This window comes from Lepidochelys kempii, chromosome 16, assembly GCF_965140285.1.
Source record: "Lepidochelys kempii isolate rLepKem1 chromosome 16, rLepKem1.hap1, whole genome shotgun sequence".
Classification (NCBI taxonomy): domain Eukaryota; kingdom Metazoa; phylum Chordata; order Testudines; family Cheloniidae; genus Lepidochelys; species Lepidochelys kempii.
Window position 1 is genome coordinate 3,252,806 of NC_136395.1, and position 15,544 is coordinate 3,268,349.

General features: G+C 47.9%; 1 protein-coding gene across 18 annotated transcripts in view; it reads right to left on the reverse strand.

Moving 5' to 3' along the window:
- Nucleotides 1-15,544, reverse strand: part of LOC140899366 (uncharacterized) — a 66,952-nt gene that overhangs the window by 19,066 nt on the left and 32,342 nt on the right. For 14 of the 18 annotated variants that reach the window (XM_073314785.1, XM_073314789.1, XM_073314787.1 and 11 more), the window contains 2 exons: nt 8,271-8,384; nt 7,229-7,927 (listed from right to left, as the gene is read on the reverse strand). In XM_073314785.1, the coding sequence (XP_073170886.1) occupies nt 7,229-7,927; nt 8,271-8,384 (813 nt within the window). The remainder of the gene's footprint in view (nt 1-7,228; nt 7,928-8,270; nt 8,385-15,544) is intronic. The other 4 variants (XM_073314793.1, XM_073314800.1, XM_073314795.1 and 1 more) reach the window with 2 other exon arrangements.

The window sequence follows — 15,544 nt, forward strand, 5'->3', positions numbered from 1 at the left end:
GGTCATTTAATCCAGCCCATGCACTGAGGCAGGAACAAGGAAACCTAGATCATCCCTGAGAGGTATTTGTCTAAACTGTTGTTAAAAGCTTCCAATGATGGGGATTCCTCAATCTCCCTTGGAATCCTATTCCAGAGCTTAACTACTCTTGTAGTCACAATTATCTTCCTAATACCTAAGCTAAGTTGTCCTTGCAATACATTAAGATACAGTACAGTCTTTCAACCAATTTTGCACCCATTATTATAATAATTTCATCTAGACCCCATTTCCCTAGTTTCCTTATGAGAATGGCATGTGGGTCTGTGCCAAAGGAGGTAGTAAAATTAAGATAAGGCAAATCTGCTGCTTCCCTGTAATACCTTAGGCCAATAACATTATCAAAAAAGGAAATTAGGTTGGTTTGGCATAATTTATTCTTGACAAATCCATGCTGTAATCATAATGCTATAATCCTCCAGGTGCTGACAAACTGATAGTTTAAAAATATGTTCCAGTATCTTTCCAGATCTCAATGATAGACTGACTGATCTATAATTTCTCTTGTCCTCTTTGCTCCCCTTTTCAAAGACAGGTACTATGTTTGCCCTTCACCAGTCCTCTGGGATCTCACCTGTTCTCCATGAATCCTCAAAAATAATTGTTAATGGTGCTGAGATTGCCTCAGTTAGTTCCTGAAGTACCTAGGATGAGGTTGGGGAATTAGATATTATAAGTCAGTAGCAACAGACTAATTCCTCTGGAAAAGAGAATATGAAAAGTAAGAATAAGACCGTGTGATCTCAGGAGGGATTGCCTCAAAGATCTAAGGAGCTTGCAGGGAAGAGAGACTGTGGCTACTGCAGCTAGGAAGGGGGGAGCGAGACCTTCCAAGTCCCCAGAAGTTTGATTTCCAGCCTATGACATCATCAAGAAAATGTGCATTTATAGCAGGGAAGGAGCCACCTTGTGACTGGGAGGAATGTGACCAATCAGGAATGGTGGCTGGGGTCACAGTGTGTAGGGAATAGGTGTGTGTGTGGGGGGGCAGGTAAGCACTGATCAGTGGAGAGAGAAGAATGAGAATCATAATATTTGAGATGATGTAAAACACAGTGAAAGTGGACTCTGATTAGAATGAAGTGCAGGATCTACAGCAGGGGTGGCCTGAGAAGGAGCCAGAATTTACCAATGTACATTTCCAAAGAGCCACAGTAATATGTCAGCAGCCCCTCATCAGCACCTCTCCCCGCACTGCTCCCGGAGCCTCCCACCCACTGGCAGTGCCGCTGATCAGCACCTCCCCCTCCCTCCCAACACCTCCCTACCAGCTGTTTCTTGGCATGCAGGAGGCTCAGGGGGTGGGGGGTGGGGGGGAGGGAGTGAGAGTACAGCAGGCTCAGGGGAGGGGGCAGGAAGGGGTGGAGTGGGGGCAGGGCCTGTGGCAGAGCCAGGGTTTGAGCCGTGAGCGCCCCCGGCACATTGGAAAGTTGGTGCCTGTAGCTCCAGACCCGGAGTCGGTGCCTAGACAAAGAGCCGCATATTAATGTCTGAAGAGCCACGTGTGGCTCCGGAGCCACAGATTGGCCACCCCTGCTCTACAGCAATGGGGAACTGGGCAGGGGTTCTCCTCTAACAGGCTGGGATCCCCTGCAGCTCTCAATTGCCCGAACCATCCCTCCCTTCCCCCCACTAACCCCACTCACCAGATGTCCCTTAGGCCACTCAAATGTTAAGTCGACCCATCACTTGAGGGGTGAAAAATCCACACCACTGAGTGATATAATTAAGCCAACCTAACCCCCAGTGCAGACTGTGCGAGGTCAATGGAAGAATTATTATGTCAACCTAGCTAGCACCTCTTGGGGAAGTGAATAAACTACGGAGATGGGAGAATCTGTCCCATCGCTCTACTGAATGTTTCTGCTGACGTGCTGCTGTGGCAGAGCTCCAGCACTGCTGCTGTGCAGCTCTAGCCCCTAGTCCCATTTCTCCAACCCCCCGTGGTGGAGTGGGAGATGCTGTGTAATTATGATGAATATTGTGTGTTGGCCTGGACACTGAGTTATTTACTGTTTGACTATTCTGGTTTACTTTAATAGGGGGCTGCAAGGAAAAGAAGTAGAGGGAAGAAGTATGGACTGGATGGATGCACTACAAGGTGGGTAGAAAGTTGGCTAGATTGTCGGGCTCAACGGGGAGTGATCAATGGCTCCATGTCTAGTTGGCAGCCGGTATCTAGCGGAGTGCCCAAGGGTCGGTCCTGGGGCCGGTTTTGTTCAATATCTTCATTAATGATCTGGAGGATGGTGTGGATTGCACCCTCAGCAAGTTTGCAGACGACACTAAACTGGGAGGAGAGGTAGATACGCTGGAGGGCAGGGATAGGATACAGAGGGACCTAGACAAATTAGAGGATTGGGCCAAAAGAAATCTGATGAGCTTCAACAAGGACAAGTGCAGAGTTCTGCACTTAGGACAGAAGAATCCAATGCACCGCTACAGACTAGGGACCGAATGGCTCGGCAGCAGTTTCTGCAGAGAAGGACCTAGGGGTGACAGTGGATGAGAAGCTGGATATGAGTCAACAGTGTGCCCTTGTTGCCAAGGACAATGGCATTTTGGGGTGTATAAGTAGGGGCATTGCCAGCAGATGGAGGGACGTGATCGTTCCCCTCTATTCGACATTGGTGAGGCCTTATCTGGAGTACTGTGTCCAGTTTTGGGCCCCACACTACAAGAAGGATGTGGAGAAATTGGAGAGTGTCCAGCGAAGGGCAACAAAAATGATTAGGGGTCTGGAACACATGACTTATGAGGAGAGGCTGAAGGAACTGGGATTGTTTAGTCTACGGAAGAGAAGAATGAGGGGGGATTGGATAGCTGCTTTTAACTACCTGAAAGGTGGATCCAAAGAGGATGGATCTAGACTATTCTCAGTGATAGCAGATGATAGGACAAGGAGTAATGGTCTCAAGTTGCAGTGGGGGAGATTTAGGTTGGATATTAGGAAAAACTTTTTCCCTAGGAGGGTGGTGAAACACTGGAATGCGTTACCTAGGGAGGTGGTGGAATCCCCTTCCTTAGAAGTTTTTAAGGTCAGGCTTGACAAAGCCCTGGCTGGGATGATTTAGTTGGGGATTGGTCCTGCTCTGGGCAGGGGGTTGGACTAGATGGCCTCCAGAGGTCCCTTCCAACTCTGTTATTCTATGATTCTATGAAGAAGAATGGCTCAAGATGAGCCACAACTTGGTAAACCCTTAAAGACTGTTAAGAGACAATATCAGAATGATTAGCTTTGAATATTCTGCCACCTAGCTCCAGCCAATTTACAGACCTGGCTTAGGCTAACAGGACCAGAAGATCAAATGGACTGGGTCTCTGGGGGGCATGGCTCCTCAGGTGATTGTTAGGGTAGAGACAGAAAGAAAAGAACCCTGCTGGGGTGTTTGAAGAACTTAGACTTGCCTTGCTGACCACTGGGGGATGGGAAGTCTTTATGTGGGACACAGAGGTGAAGACTATTTGTTATTTTAAAATCCTTTTGATCTTTTTCTTTTACCCTGCTGCAAAATAAAACAGCCTTCTTCAAACTAAAGTGGTGTTTGTCACTGCACACCACTGATCCCAGGCTCCCAAAGGTGTCTGCACTCAGCCTGACATGCTGGGGAAGCACAGTTGACATGCTGGGTATGGTAGCCCAGAGCCCAGTCTAGGAGAGGGAGAATTGCAGAAATCCGCTCCAGAAAAACCTTGAGGCTGAAACCTTGGGAGGAGCAGGAGGCACTCAGAGAAACTGGGAAGGCGACAGAGATATAGCTATCCCTGCCGCTCCCCAGGACATCCACTCCCTGCTCTCAGCGCTCCCTGCTTTGTGGTACTGCAGGCACCAGCTCCCCATCATCATCATCATCTCATCCCCCCCACTGCTCTCTGCTCTCCCTTCTCCCAAAGACCCCTGAATAGAAACCTCACCCTGTCTTTCACCAGTGGAAGAGCCCAGCTGTCACACTCTCCACGCGTTTGGGAAGCGATTATGGCAGAGCACCAGCTCTGACACTGTTACAGTTAAGCACGATGTTCTGTTTAAAAGTTGAGTATTCTAACTGCTCTGAAATGCACGTGTGCTCGGATTGTCTTGGCATTTGCTACTCTCTGAGCATGCAGGGTTTGATTAGTGGTTTAAATTTGGGGTTATTTGAGCAAGCAATTCCTTAGGACCCGCCCCCCCCCCCCCAGAATCCACCTAAAAAGAACCTTTTTACAAAATCCCCTTGTTCCTACAACATTTTGCACACACACAGGCTGAAACTATGCTTCTAATTGTCCCGCAACTGATCTCATTTCCTTGGCATTTATCTCACCTAGTACATGGTAATCTGCTGTAGGGCCTGGGTTACAATAGTTTGGAGAACCAAATACATGGACATTTTGCCTAGTTCCAAGTCACTTACTGTGGCACTCTTTCCCGAATTATCTGAGATAATATTGACCTAAATAACTTAACGTTGTGATTATATTAAGCTACTTAAGTTAGTTGCACAGTTTGGGGTGTGCTGTTGTTCACTATTTCAGACGGAAGATTTCAAACCACTACCATTACTTTGGTAGCATATCTCATAATTGGGAGTATTTGTTCCAGCTGACCGAGCTGCATTTGAACTTTCCTCATGTCATCATGGGGGGGTGAGAGGAAACCATAAATAAAGGAAGAAATGACTGTTGAAGTAAATGGTCATTTGTCTCAAAATCCTCAATAAATCTGAACTACATTCTGCCAAAGAAAACTAATATCCAGTTGTGTGACCAAACAGCCTTTAGGAAAGAGAGAAAAATCTACATCTCAGAGAGGTATAAGACATTTTCCGTTTCAGATACAATGAGATTCTAGGGCAGGTTACATCTGATGACTCAGAATTAGGACCACAGATTTTACCAGTGCATTTGTCCTCTGATCCACTGAAACCTGCTTCACTCACCACTGTCTCATTATTATTGAGTTGGATGATTTCCAAAAGTTTTAGCATCACAATAATGGTTTCTCTAGACTAGGGAACATGGAGTAGATTAGAACAAGGGAAAATGTGTTAGCTAACCCATACTACTATATTTGGGCCAGGTCAGTATAGAAAACATAGTTGTGATTTTGTATGTGGATAGCTCACACGAGCTAGCTAATGACAAAAAATGTTAATGGACACAAGGCGCAAGTATATTCACCACAGTGTAGGTAACTGAGATAATTTGTGTTTCACCCACATGGAGCTGATGCGCAATCCTAGGCAGGAGGACTCATACCCCGATGATTCAGAGAAGAAAGCACAAGTCCATGGGGCCAGATGTGCTGCATCTGAGAGTGCAAAAGGAGTTGGGGGATGTGACTGCAGAGCCATTGGCCATTATCTTTGAAAACTCATGGCAATCGGGGGAAGTCCCGGATGACTGGAAAAAGGCTAATGTAGTGCCCATCTTTAAAAAAAGGAAGGAGAAGGATTCTGGGAACTACAGGTCAGTCAGCCTCACCTCAGTCCCTGGAAAAATCATGGAGCAGGTCCTCAAGGAATCAATTCTGAAGCACTTAGAGGAGAGGAAAGTAATCAGGAACAGTCAGCATGGATTCACCAAGGGCAAGTCATGCCTGACTAACCTAATTGCCTTCTACGATGAGATAACTGGCTCTGTGGACGTGTTATTCCTTGACTTTAGCAAAGCTTTTGACACGGTCTCCCACAGTATTCTTGCCAGCAAGTTAAAGAAGTATGGGTTGGATGAATGGACTATAAGGTGGATAGAAAGCTGGCTAGATTGTCGGGCACAATGGGTAGTGATCAATGGTTCCATGTCTAGATGGCAGCCGGTATCAAGTGGAGTGCCCCAAGGGTCAGTTTTGTTCTATACTTTAATTAATGATCTGAAGGATGGCGTGTATTGCACCCTCAGCAAATTTGCAGATGACACTAAACTTGGAGGAGTGGTAGATATGCTGGAGGGTAGACATAGGATACAGAGTGACCTAGACAAATTAGAGGATTGGGCCAAAAGAAGGTTGATGAGGTTCAACAAGGACAAGTGCAGAGTCCTTCACTTGACAGAAGAATCCCACGCACTGCTACAGACTAGGGACTGAGTGGCTAGGCAGCAGTTCTGCAGAAAAGGACCTAGGGTTACCATGGACGAGAAGCTGGATATAAGTCAACTGTGTGCCCTTGTTGCCAAGAAGGCCAATAGCATTTTGGGATGTATTAGTAGGAGCACTGCCAGCAGATGGCGGGAAGTGATCATTCCCCTCTATTTGGCACTGATGAGGCCTCATCTGGAGTACTGTGTCCAGTTTTGGGCCCCACACTACAAGAAGGATGTGGAAAAATTGGAAAGAGTCCAGCGGAGGGTAACAAAAATGATTCGGGGGCTGGAGCACGATTTATGAGGAGAGGCTGAGGGAACTGGGATTATTTAGTCTGCGGAAGAGAAGAATGAGGGGGGATTTGATAGCTGCTTTCAACTACCTGAAAGGGGGTTCCAAAGAGGATGGATCTAGACTGTTCTCAATGGTAGCAGATGACAGAACAAGGACTAATGATCTCAAGTTACAGTGGGGGAGGTTTAGGTTGGATATTAGGAAAAAAATTTTCACTGGGAGGGTGGTGAAGCACTGGAATGGGTTACCTAGGGAGGTGGTGGAATCTCCTTCCTTTGAGGTTTTCAAGGTCAGGCTTGACAAAGCCCTGGCTGGGATGATTTAGTTGGGGATTGGTCCTGCTTTGAGCAGGGGGTTGGACTAGATGACCTCCTGAGGTCCCTTCCAACCCTGATATTCTATGATTCTATGATAGGAAGGATATTTGGAGATTCACCCCAAAGAAGGGAAAGCCACAAAACGGGACCACTCACCTGGGGGAGCTGAGACCACAATGAAGGAAATCATACGAACAGCCTTACAGGCCACATGTGGAAAGTAACAAAATATCAAAGGAAAAAACTATTTTTGTCAGCCCTAGACCAGGATTTTATGCTGTTTATCTCCCTTGTGGATTCCCTGATGATAAATAAGGTGTGACCTCTGACATAAGCTTTTCCCAAAATCAGAGCATCTAGGGTGTCTATCTTGGGTGGATCTTCTAATCTCTCCTAATATCTGAGCAATAAATGAAGCTTTTCCCACACTCACAACATTCATACGGTCGTGTCTCTCCTTTTTTGGATTCTCTGATGCTTAATAAGGGCTCAGAAAAGTTTTTTCTATACTCACAGCATTCATAAGGGCTCGCACCTTTGTGGGTTCTGTGATGTCTGATAAGGTGTGAGCGCCGAGGGAAGGTTTTTCTGCACTTGCAGCATTCATAGGGTCTCTCTCCTGAGTGAGTTCTCTGATGTCTGACAAGGTCTGATCTCTGAATATAGGTTTTCCTGCACTTGCAGCATTCATAGGGCCGCTTTCCTGTGTGGATTCTCTGATGTACATTAAGGTGTGAGCGCCGAGTGAAGGTTTTCCCGCACTCACAGCACTCATAGGGTCTCTCTCCTGTGTGGACTCTCTGATGTACAATAAGCTGGGAGTGCCAAGAGAAGGTTTTCCTGCACTCTCCGCACTCATAGGGTCGCTCTCCTGTGTGGACTCTCTGATGTCTAATAAGGTGTGAGAGCCAAGAGAAGGTTTTCCCACACTCAGGGCACATGTTTTGTCTTTCTCCCTTGAGGATTCTCTGCTGGGCTGTGGTTTGCTTGAGGTCCTTGAGATTTTCCTCACAACTGATGGATTTACCCACTTTCTCCCCTGATTTGTTTCCCTGCTGCCTCTCTTCACGACTCCTGGACATGTTCCCTTGAGTTCCTTCTGGTAAGCCCCTGTGGAGTTCCATGTGCTCAGCATCTTCCTGCTGTGGATTCTGCTCCTTGTTCTCACTCACCATCCCATCGTCTCCTGAGACAGAGAGAGAAACCTCAGAAGCTGGGATGGAAAAGGGGAGAGGAAACAAAAGTAAATGCTAGAGAGATGGGGGGAAAGATCAGGAAATCAATTCCCAGAAACTCTTCCCAAAAGGGGATCAACTCAGTCTCCACATCCCATCCCAATACTCAGGATGAAAGGAGGTTAGGAACTCAGCTATTGTTACGTGTCAGCCAAGATGGGTAGGAAGCCATGAGCGATAGCTGTTCTGAGGATATGACATTGCTGGGAGACAATCCTGAACTCAAAGCACTCTCAAATCTTTGTAGCGATTCTTTGTAGGGAATCCCATATGTTTCCTTCAGCCACAGGCAGTATTTGAGTTGGACTAATGATTCCTCACCTGGGCAGGTTCCTCTCAGGATCTCTCTTTCCTCTGAGTCCTGGAGATCTGAGACCCACAGCTCTTCCCCTAGTTCCAGCTGGGACATCACTTCAGGTTTGGAAACTGGGAACCCTGCTCAGATGACAGAAAACAAGTTACATGAGGTGAATTCATGGGACATTTGTCACAAAGAACATGGACTTTTTTTAATCCCAGCTCATTTTATATTCTGGAGCTAGCTCTCCTGGTGCTCAGAGGTGCAGACACTCTGCTTAGAACTCTCCATTGCTCTGCTGGTGCACACACAGCAAGACACTCCCCATCAGAGAGGCTCCTAAAGCCCAGGGAAAGTAACTCCATATCACAGAAAGCCAACTGAAAGTCACCTTCTTACTGCTTCTTATCGACAGAGAGCCAATCGTAATGAGACAGTCATATGGGAACTGGGACTGGGGAGCATGGGCTTGCGGGGCTCAGCATAGTAAGGAATAGGAAGGAATGGGGAGATCACTGAATGGAGTACATCAGGGGTGCTAGATACCAGGAAAGTACATTTTTATAAGTTCAGAAATATAGCAGGTCAAGTGTAGTGGAAAGGAGCATGAAAATCCTCCAGTGCATGGTGAAAGTTTTAGAATGATAGAACCACAGAAAAGTGGGGCTGGAAGGGACTTGGAGAGGTCATTTAATCCAGCCCATCCATTGAGGCAGGAACAAGCAAACCTGGGCCATCCCTGATAGACGTTTGTCTAAGCTGTTCTTAAAAACAACCAATTATTGGGATTCCACAATCCTATTCAAGAGCTTAACTACCCTTGTAGTCACATTCCCCCCCCCACCCCCCCGGTATTTAACCTAAATCGCCCTTGCTGCAGATTAAAATTGAGTATGGTCTTTCAACCAGTTTTGTACCCACTTCATAATGATTTTATCTAGACCAGATTTTCCTAGTTTCCCTATGAGAATGGCATGTGGGACTGTGTCAAAGGACATACTAAAATTAAGATCTAGCAAATCTGCTGCTTCCATGTAATACCCCAGGCCAAGATCGCTGTTAAAGAAGGAAATTACGATTGATTTGGCATGATTTGTTCTTGACAAATCTGTACTGACTATTGCCCAAAATGCTATTATCTTCCAGGTGCTGACAAACTGATTGTTTCATAATATGTTCCATATCTTTCCAGCTGTCGAAGTTAGACCTGATCTATAATCTCTCAGGTCCTCTTTGCTCCCCTTTTTAAAGACAGGTACTGTATTTGTCCTTAACCAGTCCTATGGGAGCTCACCTGTCCTCTATGAGTTCTCAAAGATAATTGCTAATGATTTTCAGATTGCCCCAACTAGTTCCTGAAGTACCTAGGTTGAGGTTGGGGAATTAGATATTATAACTCAGTAGCAACAAACTAATTCCTCTGGAAAAGGAAACTATGAAAAGAATAAGATCATGTGATCTCAGGAGGGACTGACTCAAATACCCAAGGAGCCTGCAGAGAAGAGAGACTGTGGCTGCTGCAGGAAGTGAGGGGGGGAAGTCCTCAGAAGTTTCATTACCAGCTTATGACATTACCAAGAAAATGCATATTTATGCCAGGGAAGGAGTCACCTTGTGACTGGGAGGAATGTAAGGAATCGGAAATGGTGTTTGGGGTCACAGTTTATAGGAAAGAGGTGTGTGGAGGGGGGGAGGGGTAGGCACTGAACAGTGGAGAGCAAAGAATGAGAATCATAATATTTGACAATATGTAAAACAAAGTGAAAGTGGACTCTGATTAGAATGGAGTGCAGGCTCTACAGCAATAGGGACTGTGCAGGGATTCTCTCATAATATGCTGAGATCCCTGGCAGCTCTAGATCCCCCAAATCACCCCTTTGCCCCCACTAACCCTACCCTCCTCACTTACCAGGTGTCCCTTAGGCCATTCTAATGTTAAACTGACCCATCATTCTGGCAGGTGGTGAAAAATCCACACCCCTGAGTGACATAATTAAACCGACCTAACCCCAGCACAGATTGCACTAGGTCAATGGAAGAATTCTTCCATCATCCTAGTTAGCTCCTCTTGGATAGGTGGATTCATTACGGTGATAGGATAATCCCTCTGATCATTCTCGTTAATTTCTACACTGAAGTACTACTGCAGTACAGCCGCAGCACTGCTGCTGTAGCATTTGATGAGTATTGTGACAGGGTCGGGCCAGATGGCTATAGGAGAGTAAAAGAAGGCAGATATATTAGCCCCAGGCTAAGTAGGTCCCTTTTCCCTGGGTAAGGTAACAGGGAAGGTTCCAGAACAATCAGGAACCTTCTCGAAACAATTAAGACAGGATGATTAGAACACCTGCAGCCAATCAAGAAGCTGCTAGAATCAATTAAGGCAGGCTAATCAGGGCACCTGGGTTTTAAAAAGGAGCTCACTTAATTTTTTGGTGTGTGTGAGGAGCTGGGAGCAAGAGGCATGAGGAGCTGAGAGTGAGAACGTGGACTGTTGGAGGACTGAGGTGTACAAGCATTATCAGACACCAGGAAAAAGGTCCTATGGTGAGGATAAAGAAGGTGTTGGGAGGAGGCCATGGGGAAGTAGCTCAGGGAGTTGTAGCTGTCGCACAGCTGTTCCAGGAGGCACTCTAGACAGCTGCAGTCCACAGGGCCCCGAGCTGGAACCTGGAGTAGAGGGCGGGCCCGTGTTCCCCCCAAATCCTCCCATCTCCTGGTCAGACACAGGAGGAGTCGACTTGGACTGTGGGTTCTGAAAAATGGCCAAGCTGAGGGCTGCCGTGAAGCTCCAAGGCGAACAAATCCGTCAATAAGTGCAAGACCCACCAAGGTAGAGCAGGAACTTTGTCACAACTGGTGTGGGAAGTGGGATCTGGTGTCCACAGCGTGGCAGAAGAAGGAGGGTGTTGGGCCAAAAAAAAAAGAAAAAAGGGCAAGGGTCTATTTTTATTTTTTTTTTCACCACAGTGGAGGAGGTAGTGCGGGCACTGATACAAGCCACGGCTGCCCAGCAGGAGGCTACTCCTGTCCAGGCAGCCACCCAACAGGAGGCACTGCGGCTGCAGCAAGAGACTAATCGCCTGCTGATGGACCAGGCTGCTCAAGACCGGACTATGTTGCGGGAACTGGTAAACCAAGTAAAGGCCCTTACAAAACTGAACTGCGGCCATGATGGGATGCAGATCATGTGGGCCAGCAATTGGCTGCAGAAAATGAGGCGGGAGGATGATGTAGAGGCATACCTCCTGGCCTTTGAGAGGACAGCCCTGCAGGAGGCTTGGCCCCGAGAACAGTGGTCTGGCATCCTCGCTCCATTCCTGTGTGGGGAGGCCCAGAAGGCCTACTATGATTTGCCTGAAGAGGATGCAGCAGACTACCGCCAGCTGAAAGCAGAGATCCTGGCCAGATCTGGGGTTAACGACTGCAGTGCGGGCCCAGCAATATCATGAGTGGAGGTACCAGGAAAACAAAACCCCGCGATCCCAATTATATGACCTTGTCCATCTCACACGAAAGCAGTTACGAACTGAGTCCCGGAGTCCAGAGGAGATACTAGAAGTTCTTGTCATCGACCAGTACATAAGAGGACTACCGCCAGACCTTCGCGCCTGGGTAAGCCAGAACGAACCCTCCCCCTACGACGAGGTTGTCGTGCTGGTAGAAGGGCGAAGGACGGCGAGGGAGCTGACCCGACCAGTTAAGGAAGAAGCATCCCGGGTTACGCTAGCAGCACCAAACCCTAGCGCTCGGGTGACTGGGCCACCAGGAGAACCCACGTGGAAAAAGAGAGGGGCTGAAGGCCACCAGTAGCCACAAAGAGTTGGAGCACTGAGGGGGAAGAGGATCGTGATGTTAGACTACCCAAACCAAGAGACCGGGGAATGCCTAGGGCTCCATACAGACGTTACGCCTGCAAGGAGTGGGGACACATAGCTGCACAGTGTCCCAATGCCGAGGAGCCTATGCAGTGTAACCTGGGGGACTGGGCAGACCCATGCTCCCTAATCCGCCTTGTGGGGGTCTCACTAACACCACGTATGTACACTAGACCAGTGAAGCTAAATGGGGTAGAGACCACAGCACTGATTGATTCGGGGAATGCTATCACACTTGTCTCGGGGAAGCTCGTGAAGCATAGTCAGCTGCTGTGGGCTAAGCGTATGGGGATAACATGCATCCATGGGACAATTGGTTATTACCCCACCATCCCAGTAAAAAATCGAGATTCAGGGGAACACTACTGAGGTAGCAGCAGGTGTAGTCCCTAAACTCCCATACCCAGTGCTCATAGGGAGGGACTTCCCAGGGTTTGGAGACTTACTCCCGGTAGGGGAACTGGAGAAAGGGGGAAGCCCTGAAAGTAGTGAGGCATCCACAGTAGACTGTCAGCCCCCAACCTTCTCTGAAATATCCCCAGATTTGTTCTCCACTCCCAGAAAGCGTAGAAAGACGAAAAGGGAAAGAAGGGCAGCTAAGGCCTTGGGAACCCGAATACTGGCCCAAAGCCAGAGGGTCGCTCTCGTAGGTAGGCGGACCCGAACAGCTGAAAAGGAGGCCACCCTGGAGGGAGAAGCACCCGAGTCTGACCCACACCCTAAAGCCTCTGAACCAGTAGAGGCAAGAGAGACTGGCCCCCTAGATCTCGGGCAGATTAGCCCCGGGAGAGGAAATTTTGGACGGGACCAGGCTGAAGGCCCAAGGTACGACAACATTAGGAAGGAGGTGACCGAAATAGATGGGGTCCCTGTGGAAGGGAAAACCCAGGGACTGGGACCCTACTTCATAATGAAGAAGAATCTCTTATACCGGGTTGCACCAGTACAGGGCAGCAGGTACAGCAGATCCTAGTACCTCAGAAACACCAGAATGCTGTATTAAGTCTGGCGCATAGTCATCTTTTTGGGGGGCATTTGGGGGTAGAAAAGACACTGGCACGGGTCCTGCGACGATTCTTCTGGCCCGGAGTACATGAAGAAGTGCAGAGGTACTGTGCGTCCTGCCCAGAGTGTCAGCTGCACAGTCCCTGTCCCCACTTGAGGGCACCATTAGTACCCCTTCCCATCATAGAGATCCCCTTCGAGCGAATAGCCATGGATCTAGTGGGACCCCTGGAGAAGACAGCCCGGGGCCACCAATATATACTTGTCGTTCTGGATTATGCTACTTGCTACCCTGCGGAACATGGCCTCTAAAACGATAGATAAAGAGTTGGTGGGGATCTTTGCCTGAGTGGGGCTACCAAAGGAGATATTAACAGACCAAGGTACCTCATTTATGTTGAAGCTAACGAAGGACCTCTGTACGCTGCTCCATATACATACCCTGAGAACTTCAGTCTATCATCCGTAGACTGATGGGCTGGTAGAAAGGTTTAACCAAACCCTCAAGGCAATGATAAGGAAAGTGGTAAGTAGAGACGGGAAGGATTGGGACACCCTACTACCCTACCTTGTGTTTGCAATCCAGGAGGTACCTCAGGCCTCAACTGGGTTTTCCCCCTTTGAATTATTATACGGACGCCACCCCCGTGTGTAGCCAGACAGCCAGGCCCCCCCACGCCAGACCAGCATTGCTGGAAACACAGGAGGAAGCCGGAACAGGGCACTTAACATATATTCCAGCACAGCCTTTGAAGCTGTGAAAGCACAGGTGTGCTGCTACAATGTGCCTCTGGGAGCAGATACGACGATTAAGCTCACAGCAGGCAGAGGCCCTGTGACAGACATGGCTCTTAGCCCCTACTAAATAGCGTGATGCACACACACCAACATCCTAGGTGGGAAAATATTTACCCTGATAAAAGAAATGTCCAGTAGTCGAAACTTATTGTTTCTCTCCTTTGCAAGTGTAAACTACACTTGCGAAAGCTGGCGTCGCCCAGACAGACCAGCCTCAATTTGGCATAAGAAAGGAGAAAGAGAATAAAGGAGTACAGAGGTATAAGTAGGGGACCTACAGCACCATGATTTTTGAGTGCTTTTCACTATCTATCTGCTGGTCAGATAAGTGACAGCCTCCCAAGGCTTCTGCAGCTAAGAGGGTCCCTACGCCTTGTCCCTTATTCGTCTTTCCGCGGAATTGAGTGACCGATCCTGGCTTGGCACCGCTGGAATTGAGAGATGCAAGGAGGGTAAGAAGCACCCACACCTGATCTCCTACCTTTAGTGTACACATATTTTGAAATAGAGCTCTATACTTTGCTTTCTTTCTTTGGGATTGTGGCTTCAGTTTTGTAACTTGTTTGTGTGTGTAACATCTCTACATTTAAATAAGTAGGCACTAGCAATTTTGTAACCACATGATTAGAATCGAGCTTAATAAATTTTGGTAACCATTTATGCATAAGCCTGACTTGTTTTCTCTGGTTTACTGTAAAGCAGCCAACACAATTAAAGAACCTCAGCCGTTTTGGCTCTAAAGCCTGGCCATTAGGTGAGAGTACTAAGAGCCTAGCGTTGAGTTGTGCCGCCTCCAGGGGGCAAACTCTTGGGGCACCTGTCAGTCAATCCTGGCTGCCCACTGCGAAGGAGCTCTGAGCTCTAGCAGTTAAAGTCACGGGTGTGGAGAGGCTCTTAGTGCTGCCATTGGGGCACCTGTCAGTCAGTATTGACTGCCCGCTGCGAAGGAGCTCTGAGCTCTAGCAGTTAAAGTCACGGGTGGTTAGGACCTTGGGGCATCCGTCAGCCTAGGCCGGGCTGCCCGCCGCGAAGGGACAGTGCGTCCTCGCGGTTAAAGTCACGGATGGTATAAACGGGCATAGCTGGCACCTCACCAAACATCCTTGGCCGTCGGCTAACAGAAATTGGCGTCACGAACAGGATTGTGATATAGGCTGCACTACAGTAACACAATGAAACCAGTCATGATAAACACCACAGAATTCCCTGAGCTAGAGAAAAGTTTGACCCAAGAGGGATGGGGAAATCCTCTGTGGAGCAAAGAACTGCTGGAGAAATATTGGGGAAAACCAGCAGAGATCTGGCAGCATTTCTGTAACTGGAGAACTGCCTGCAAGATGAAGAAAGGGAAAGGAAAAGGTGCTTGTATATGGCTGCTTACTAACATTTGGCAAGCTGCCTGTAAGGATTATCATAGTCTGGCAATAGAATTTAATAGGCTACAACAGGAAAGGGACACACTGCGCCAGGAATGCCAGAATTTAGATACCAGAGTAAGAACACTGAATAGGGATATGGAACATCTTCAGAAAAGATTACTTCCCTTAATTGAGAAAGAAGGGATAGAACGAAGGGAAAAGCTGGAGACTAAAACACGCAGAATCAACCGGGCTAAA